At 41.1% G+C, this 10,628-nt stretch overlaps 1 protein-coding gene across 1 annotated transcript; it reads right to left on the bottom strand.

Annotated features, from left to right (window-relative positions):
• Positions 1–320: 320 nt before the first annotated feature.
• LOC138955274 (uncharacterized) lies at positions 321–638 on the bottom strand. The gene has a single exon (XM_070326908.1). It carries the CDS (start codon positions 636–638, stop codon positions 321–323), a length of 318 nt encoding a protein of 105 aa, XP_070183009.1.
• Positions 639–10,628: the final 9,990 nt, after the last annotated feature.

Below are 10,628 nucleotides of genomic sequence, written 5' to 3'. Positions count from 1 at the left end.
GTGTGTGTGTGTGTGTGTGTGTGTGTGTGTGTGTGTGTGTGTGTGTGTGTGTGTGTGTGTGTGTGTAAAAGTGTCTGCGAAACTGCAAAACTGAGTGACTAATAGGCTTGATTGAGTTTTTCCCACAAAAATCTATTCTTTACCTTTATTTCTCAATAAAGCGTATGAATTAAAATGTCCATTCAAATCACTAAAATCAGTAAAATGTCATTAAATGAATTAGACTTCAATGTGCCCATAATGAATAGCTGGAGGTGCCAGTTCAAGATCACACCGCGTCTCCTGACGTACTGAATAGCTTGTCTCTGAAGACGTCAACACTAGAACATGAAAGCAAAGGCGAGTCCTTCCATTGTTTCAAGCAGCCCCCGACCTCCGTCATTGTATTGTCTAACGATCGTCTTTATCCGTTTCTGTAAGTCTTTGTACTTGCGCCTTTTGGGCGCTGGAGCCTGGCCTCCCAGTAGACGTGTGACGTCCGCCTGGACAAGTGCCTGTTCTTTCTTGAGGACCTCTATCAGCCTCCAAAGATTGGGGTAGCACGCCCCGACCACGTTCTGAAAGGCGTGATGCCACCCTTCACAGCTGTTGTTGGACTTGGCAGCATCAGTGAGAACGCGGTCGTGCACGTTCCACATGTCAATGGAGAACGTCGGCGGATGACGAGGACCACGACGGCGAGGTCTGCCAATATACGTGTCCTCAAAATAGTCGAAGATTGGTTGCCCACGTGCATCATACCATTCAGACTTGATCTGTAACTCACGGCGCTGAAATGTACGGCGCTGAAGTCTCCCGGCGCTAAAATGTACGGCGCTGACATCCCCCCGTGCTGAAATGTACCTCGCTAAAAAATACGGTGCTGAAAAGACGCCGCGCTGAAATGGTGGCGCTGAAAGGTATGGCGCTGTAGTGCTGGCGCTAAAGTGACGTGTTACCACACCACGACCCTCGTCTCGATTCCCCCCTCTACGTTAAAACATTTAGTCAAAACTTGACTAAATGTAAAAAGGAGGAATAATTGCAATCACACACACACACACACACACACTTACACACACACACTCATGCACACACACGCACGCACGCATACACACACACACACGCGCGCGCGCGCACGCACGCACGCACGCGCGCACACACACACACACACACACACACAAAGACACATACACAAACATACCGACAAAATGACAGACATACACACAGTGAGACAAACCGACACAGAAACACCCACACATGCACGCACGCACTTATGTACGCGAACAAAGACGTAGAGATGCTTATAGAGAAACACTTACGCAACCAAAAAAACACGCACACAAACACACAGACAGACAAACTTCATTCTTGGTAGAGAAATGCATTTCTTTCTGTATTGCTTTCTCTTTAAGTGCACCTACCTCGCAGAGAGAGAGAGAGAGAGAGAGAGAGAGAGAGAGAGAGAGAGAAAGAGAGCGAGAGAGAGAGAGAGCGAGAGAGCGAGAGAGAGAGAGAGAGACAGACAGACAGACAGACAGACAGACAGACAGACAGACAGACAGAGACACAGAGAGAAAGAGAGAGATAGACAGACTGATAGACAGACAGAGGGAGAGACAAACATACGAACACACAGACAGACATAGACAAACACACAAACAAAGACACACAGACAGACTTCACTATTGTATGTGCAAGTAATTTTGACCACACGTTACGTTCACTACTGAACGTGTAACCATGTAAAACGTTACTATCTCTTTATATGTGTTTACTTGCATTGTAATCCTGGGGGGGGGGTATAAATGTATGTAACGCGCAATACATGCCTTTTAACTTACTAGAATTGGAATTGTCATTTAAAGACTAGCATAAGAGTGTGACACGTGGTTCATTCGTTATTACCTTATTACAAAAAGAAAAAGATAACGGCACTGACGCTACCGGAAATAGAATTTATCAGTGAAATTCTACCATCAATTTAGTAATCGATGCGATGTAAAATTATCCTAAAACTGTGGTATGATCACGACATCGTTTAGCATTTAGGATCAAATGGTGCCAATGTGTCCACAATGCACTAATCACAGACAACAGTTATACGCTTTACGTACATGTAACTCTCCAACTGACATTGTCTGCCACTTGAAACAAATGACTTTCGAAGGAAAATTAACTCCTATATATAAATGTTATGTATGATTTTTAATAATTACTTGCACTTTTTGAAAAGAAAGCTTTTTCTACGATAAGGTGTTTACCCCCTAAATGTATAAGTCATCCGGTAGAAAAACCGGAAGTATCGTGTACTAAGCATATGTATATGTTTAAAAAGTTAATTGTGTTAATGTAGAACATCTTGCCTATGAATATGTTTAGGTTTTGAATACTTTAGGGGAAAAGCATAGCCATTATTCAGTCATCTTTAACTAACACCCCTAATCTCAGGGCCCATTTTGTTAGTGGGGGTAGGGTTTCAATCAGTCAAAAATCACTTTCATTCAATATTGTCTGCCATTTCAAATACATACACGTAATTGCACAATTTCTTGAATTTTAAGATGCTTTAACTGACTATACCAAGAAAACCTGCACTTTTTGTAGAATGAGTTTTTTGTCCATGATTTATGTTTAAAAATGTCAATTCTTACGACAAAAAATGCTAACAGTTGCCTCACCAGACGACACGTACCTACGACGTGAATCGTGTCTGCCAATTAAAATGCATATATTTTGAAATAAGGGGAATCATAACATATTTCACTGTAAAGTGTCTCACTCTAATATCTTCTGGGTTCATGGTGTATTTGGTTAAGTGAATTGCAGATAAGGTTTTTTGAAAATGACAGCTATACATATATTTTATTAAAACTGAAACTGGTGGAGTGAAAAACAGACCTGTTTTGAAGAAGTCGTACTAAAATCATTTATGGCCTTGAACTTCACAGTTTGCGTGTTATCTTTTAAAGAAAACCCGTTTTCATCACTAACAATGACCTAATTTACACATACATATCGGTCGGTCATAGTCGCGTTTTTTTTAGAGAGGTAGTGTACAAAATGTCGTATTGTACGTTTAAATTACATGTCCATTATTTTAGTCATATATCAATCAATAAGTAAATGCGCATACTTTTATTAAACGTTACTTTCACTTTAAGATCGCTTCTAACATTTAGTATAATTTCTGACAAATGCACGCTATGTAATAAAGTGATAATATTATGGACGCCATGTGGTAAAACCGGAAGTTGAATTATTTTGCGATAGCAAAATCCTTTTACAATGATCACTTTCCTTTTATATTGAGCTGATCTTTAACGTTATGGGTAAAAATCTAACATATTGAACCAAATTATCCTTTTTCAAGCCTGTGTATGTGTAAACTCTTTTTTGCTTCGACCCGGTTCGGTTTTCGGAGTTGATTCAGAATCATCCATTATTTATCTTATATGACTGTTGTTTTCCTCGGTAAATTAACAATTGTTGATGTAAAATAATTCTAGCTGTGAGAATAAACAATTTTCAAGATGTTTTTGATTGCGGTTTCAACCAGGCGTTCAGTTAGCTATACATATCGATTGAGAAAATGGCATTTCCTGTTTTGTCGTCCGCATGTTATACAGATGTTGTTAAAAATAAAACTGTGTATACGAATTAGGCATTTTACTTGCTGTCTGATGGCAACAATCTTTAGCTTTCGTTTAAGGTATAATTTGCTTATATCCGTATGCAGTCAAGCGGTACATGACGTTTTTTTGTAACCTACCCCCTGCGTCATGGCTGCATTTTTGCAGAATATGGGTCATGTTACAAAAACGCTTCTCATTCTTAGGTGGTTGGGTTTAGCCATTTGTCGTTTACCGAACTGTGGCTGCAAATAAAACGAACTTTCCAAAAAACATAATATCTAATGTGACCACCAAAAGTAACCCTCCCACTATAGCCAGCCAGGTGACTATTACCACTAGGCCAACCGTGCCGGTCTTCTTCGGCAGTAGCAAGGATGTTGAGAAGAGGGTTTGGCACGTACGCGCTGTTTATTTTGTGTTACATTTTACATTTTGTCTGTATTGTTATCTTCGTGTGCTGCCCAACAAGCCAACCGGCAAGACGGGCAGTAGGTAAGTAAGTAAGCTCTCTCCGTGAACATTGGATTATCATTATTCTCTCCACCCCCCCCCCCCCTATCCTCCTAATTCTGTCACTCGCTCTCTCTCTCTTTCGCTGTCTCTCGCTCTCATTCTGTCTCTCATTCTGTCTCTGTCTCTCCCTCTCTTTTGTCTATGTCTGCCTGTGCGTACGTGCGTGCGTATGTTATTCAGTCTGTCTGTCTGTCTGTCTGTCTGTCTGTCTGTCTTTCTTTCTGTCTGTCTGTCTCTCTGTTTCTCTCTCTCTCTCTCTCTCTCTCTCTCTCTCTCTCTCTCTCTCTCTCTGTGTCTCTTTGCCTCAAATGGTTATGATTCTTCTTGAAAATTTACATTTCGTCCGTATTGCTTTCTTTGTGAACGTTGAATTTATCTGAATTCTCCCCCTCCTCCTCCTTCTCGTCTTCGTCTTCTTCGTATGGTGCTGCTCAGTTCTTGAGTAGAGTTGCAACTGTGCACGGTAATCGCATTAACAGAGCCGCTATCTTTACACAAGGTATCACAGACTTTAAATCGCTTCGTTATCGAGCTTGCAAAAACCGAATTAGACTTGTTGAAGCACTTTCAAATTGACCAGAATGGTGCACTCAAGTAAACTCGCTCGTTTTAGGTTAATGAGTTTAGCCTACGGCCATGTTTTCCTTAGGCACCAGATATAAAAATATAAAAAAACCGCCAATACACCAACAGTCATGTGAAAAACAGTACAAATAAGTGCGATTGAAATACAAAAGAATTTCCAGAGGCTATTTTGACTTGGTGTTTGGTTTCAGGTATGACCAAAGACAATGAAAAAGTGAGCGCGGGCTAGGAAATGGCTGTTAAAAGCTTGACAGCAATCACATATTTGTTTCAGTCAGTAAAAAGGTATGTGTGTGTCAGTAAGGCGCCTGTGTGTATAGGGGAGAAGGGAGGAGTAAGGTAGAAGATGAACTGATGACTTTTGCAAGAATCACGGGCATTGGGGCAATGTGTTTATAGGAGCTGGGGTGTTTCCTAGTCTCTCTGGGGTGTTTCATGCTACTCTAAGGTGTATACCCATTCATCTATGCCCTGCGTTTTGGCACCCCTGCTTTACTTTTTGTCTTTACGGTTTCACTTTTTCGACTTTTGAATAAAGTTTGAGTAAAGATGTTTTGTTGAAGCACTCTTTTCTTGTGGACGTGATGTTCCTTATTCTAAAATGTTAACTGGTGTATCATACGTGGAATACTTGGAATTGGATACATGAGCTTAAACAGCAACCGAACATGAAAGTAATCGGCTCGCTTTTGTCATAAGTACCTTCGAATCGCGATGTCAGTTTCCTGTTTAAATTTATGTGGAAAAATACATGAAAAACGCGTCTTCAGCATCATAATTTGATATCAAATATGAACACACACACACACACACACACACACACACACAACACACACACACACACACACACACACACACACACACACACACACACAACACACACACACACACACACACACACACACACACAACACACACACACACACACACACACACACACACACACAACACACACACACACACACACACACACACACACACACACAACACACACACGCACACACACACACACACACACACACACACACACACACACACACAACACATTTTGCTGTGTAAGGGCATACTTTGGGGAATTGGACCCTGGAAACATAACCAGTGGTATTAAAAAGCGACTAAAGCCGTGATCTATTTTATTTTATCAAGAACACATTTAATACTTTGATTGTATACGAGAAAGGCATGTGTTCGAATTCGAGAGAGAGAGAGAGAGAGAGAGAGAGAGAGAGAGAGAGAGAGAGAGAGAGAGAGAGAGAGAGAGAGAAATGGAGAGAGAGATGGAGAGAGAGAGTCAGGAGTCAGGATGGTTTAATTGCTCAGGCAATATGCCCATTGCAGGTTGGGCTGGATTTGGGGAAGTGTTTTCGAACACTCAAATATCAAAACCGAAACCGATAGTGCATTTACACAATTACAAAGTTGCATGAATACGAGTGTCCGTTCAAACTGACATTACACCATGTCAGACGTGTCGCGCTCTGAACGAGGCTATAAGTGTCCGTTCAATGCCCATTGTCTTTCACAATACACACGATTTCATGTTCGATCGCGAAACGTTCGTTAACCAAGGTAGAACCGGATCAAGTCAATTAGGATCTTTTGTCTTGCTCGAACCTTCCGTAGATGGTGTTGTGGTATGTTCCATTTGTCCACTGGTCTCCACGAGGCGAGCCGCTGCATGTAGCCTAGTCAAGTTCCTCTGGACTCATGTTCTTGGAACCCTGCTTGATGAACCAGAATGTTACTTCATCGCTGTATCCAATCTGTGGGTTGGACACAAGCACAAGATTGTCTGTCTCGAAAATGTACAGCGGTTCTTTTGTGCTGTCATTAGTCACAATCCTGTGATGTGTGTGGTTCCGGTGCCTGTCCCGTAGACGACACTGCAATGGCCTGTCCATGATATGGAGAGAGAGAGAGAGAGAGAGAGAGAGAGAGAGAGAGAGAGAGAGAGAGAGAGTGAGAGAGAGAGAGAGAGAGAGAGAGAGAGAGAGAGAGAGAGAGAGAGAGAGAGAGAGAGAGAGCGACGACAGACAAGTATACAGACAGGCAGATAGACAGACAGACAGAAATGACAGACAGAAATAGAGAGACAAAGACAAAGAAACCTAACATGAGGCAGAGAAAATGACACAGACAGACAGATACAGAGACAGATCAGACTCAAATGTACGTCTCCTTTGCTGCATTTTTCTGTCCAAAACAAAAAGAAGAAAAAAGTGCCTGTAATCTATATCTTGATAGGAGATTCGTGTAAGTAATCCACAAATACACAATCTTCACACAGACGCGCACTTCGTACACCTTGCCTTGAGGGCTTTCTTAGAAAATCCAATTCTCCTCAAGTTCTCACGTTACTCCCAAATCGAGCCCAACCCACAATAGCATCGATTGTGTTCAAGGTGCGCAGTTCTTAAACTGCACACTCTCAAAAGTCCCCGGCCTCAAGCAGTGTTTAAAATCCAAGTAAAAATATATCGACACAAGTGTGAACAGAAGGCGTTGTTCGTGCTGATTAGAATCTTTACTGGGTTAAAAGGTACATTCCTTGGCGTGCAAGCAATCATGTTCACCATTGTGTATCTCTCTCCACTCAGACACATACCAACAATCAAAACGTGGCGGCATGGTGTGCAGCTTGGGAATTGTTTTTGCGAAATTGATTTAGCAGATGGATATTATGTGTCAGTCACGAAATAAATTCATATCAAAAACCGATAAAATAAGTCGATGCATTCTAAGCAGCGTGGACATTGTTTTTGCTAAATTAATTTAGCCGATTGATGCAGGTGTCAGTTACGAAATTAAATTCAACACACATTACTCATTCAGCGCAGAATGCTGTCCCGCTATTGACGTTGTTCGCATGTGTTTGAGTGGAACGATGCTCTTGTTCCACGTAAAAGCCTCGGCAGATCTTTAGCTGAGAAAATTACCGTTTAGACTGAGACTGTTATTTATTTTTCACATGGTTATTGATAAAAGCACTACCTAGTGTGTTTCTAATTGTTATGCGTGTGCGACAAGAAGTTTGTACTTTCACGAGTTCCCCATCCGTTGTGTGTTTCTAATTAATTGTTATGCGTGTGCGACAAGAAGTTAGTACTTTCACGAGTTCAACATCTGTTGTGCTAAAAAATGTGCATAAAGTTCTCGTGTTGTATGACATTATTATCTCTCACCCAAAAATAAAACTATATTTAAAGCATTTTGTTTTTGAGGTGGAGTACCTTCAAATATCTGCAGGTGTGAACCTTTTTAAAGGTTTTGAAAACAATATACTTTTTCATTTCTGTCTAAAAAAAAAAGAAGGGCGTTATACGTTAAAATAGTTATGCTGCACGGAAGCTACTTACGCCTGCTGTTCGCAGTTTTTACATTTAGTCAAGTTTTGACTAAATGTTTTAACATAGAGGGGGAATCGAGACGAGGGTCGTGGTGTGTGTGTGTGTGTGTGTGTGTGTGTGTGTGTGTGGGTGTGTGTGTGTGTGTGTCTGCGTGTGTCTGCGTGCGTGTGTGTGTGTGTGTGTGTGTGTGTCTGTCTGCGTGTGTCTGCGTGTGTCTGCGTGTGTGTGTGTGTGTGTGTGTGTGTGTGTGTGTGTGTGTGTGTGTGTGTGTGTCTGCGTGTGTCTGCGTGTGTCTGCGTGTGTGTGTGTGTGTAGAGCGATTCAGAGTAAACTACTGGACCGATCTTTATGAAATTTTACATGAGAGTTCCTGGGAATGATATCCTCAGAGATCTTTTTTCGATAAATGTCCTTGATGACGTCATATCCGGCTTTTTGTAAAAGTTGAGGCGGAACTGTCGCACCCTCATTTTTCAATGACATTAATTGAAATTTTGGCCAAGCAATCTTCGACGAAGGCCGGACTTTGGTATTGCATTTCAGCTTGGAGGCTTACAAATTGATTGATGAGTTTGGTCATTAAAAATCTGAAAATAGTAATCAAAAATTATTCTTTTTATAAAACGACCCAAAAACAATTTCATCTTATTCTTTATTATTTTCTGATTCCAAAAACATATAAATATATTATATTTGGATTAAACACAAGCTCTGAAAATTAAAAATATAAACATTATGATTAAATTTCCGAAATCGATTTGAAAACAATGTCATCTTATTCCTTGTTGGTTCCTGATTCCAAAAACATATAGATATGATATGTTTGGAGTAAAAACAAGCTCAGAAAGTTAAAAAGAATAGAGATACAGAAAAGCGTGCTATCCTGCTCAGCGCAACCACTACCGGGCTATTCTGGCTTGTCAATTTCACTGCCTTTGCCATTAGCGGTGGACTGACGATTATTCGAGTATACGGTCTTGCTGAAAAAATGCAGTGCGTTCAGTTTCAATCTGTGAGTTCGACAGCTTGACTAAATGTATTTTCGCCTTATGCGACTTGTTTTTAGATAGATTTAAACTTTAATTTCAAACGCTGCTTGAGGGAACGCGGACAGGGTACCTTTAACAGTATGCGTGTACAGATTCGTGGCATGTGACCAAGTGAACTTTAAATTTGTAAATTACAACTTTTAGTCTGATTTGACTTTTTAAAGGTATAAGCATTATTTGGACTTTTACGGTACCTGTGTAAGAGGTTTTCCATGTAGACGTAAATACATAACCACACTTAATATAAGCATATTTTGTTATGTGTTCCCAATTAATTGTGTGTGTGTGTGTGTGTGTGTGTGTGTGTGTGTGTGTGTGTGTGTGTGTGTGTGTGTGTGTGTGTGTGTGTGTGTGTTAATGCAACCTTATGTTATTCAAATAAAATCATGTTTAAACAAAAAAATGATCATATTTCATGTGTACATTTCCGAACAGATACGTGGTGGTGGTGAACAGACATAATCTCTTACATGAGAAGGAAGGTACCTTTAACTCTGCTTTCTAAAAACAAAAATCAATTTCAGAAAAAAAAGTGAAGCTGAGAGGTGCGCCTCGAGTGGGCAGACACTGGTGTCGGTTGACAAGTGTCAACACTTTCACTGGGATCGTTTTCCAAAAATAGTGACGCTTTTTTGTTTTTCGGAAACAGGCTCTGGCTGCTTGTCTGTTTCATGTATTATGTTTAGGACTTGTTTGTCGTTTGCCCTATTTGTCCCGGCTCGTTGTCTCCCTGTGTTCTTCTTCTTTGTTTTGTGCCAATTTGGGAAGTAGAAGAGGATTTGCTGAATGCCCCCCCCCCCCCACCCCCCTCCACAAAAAGACCCCCCCCCAAAAAAAAAAAGAACAAAAAAAAGAAAGAGACTGTTATCTGTCGCCTTCACATTGAGTACAGCTAAATCACACATTCATATCTGTTGACAGGTTGAGCCCGCCTTACGGTACTGTTTTGATTGTGACTGTCAGACAGACAGACAGACAGACAGACAGACAGACAGACAGACAGACGCACACACACACACACACATACACGCACGCACGCATGCACGTACCCCCCCACACACGCAAACACACACAAACACACACACACACAGACACACACAGACACACACAGACACACACACAGACAGACCAAGATGAAGAGTCAGTAAAACGGTCCTTGCCTGTCACGGCTGACCAAGTTACACACTCTTGCACCATCAGGCGGTGAAAACATTGGCCCATCTGGCTACGTTGCGACAGACCGCACACGCTGTGGTCATCTGATTCAACTGTCACAACAAGAAAATTGGTTGATTAAAATCAACATGGCCGAAGCAATGTTTTCATAAAAGAAGCGGTATTGTACGGGCACATGTTGAATTTTGGTTACATGTGTTGCAGAGTATTTGAAAATCCGTAGGCATAAAAACATACAAAGAAGAGTGATAGGCCCCTTTTGTGAATATAGTCAGGTGGATAAGTTGATTACTTATGTTTCACACAAGTTTTGCTGTTACAGCAGTCCCTCTCATGAACGGACA

The sequence above is a fragment of the Littorina saxatilis genome, unplaced genomic scaffold, assembly GCF_037325665.1.
Source record: "Littorina saxatilis isolate snail1 unplaced genomic scaffold, US_GU_Lsax_2.0 scaffold_772, whole genome shotgun sequence".
Lineage (NCBI taxonomy): Eukaryota > Metazoa > Mollusca > Gastropoda > Littorinimorpha > Littorinidae > Littorina > Littorina saxatilis.
This window is presented reverse-complemented; position numbering and strand designations above follow the sequence as displayed.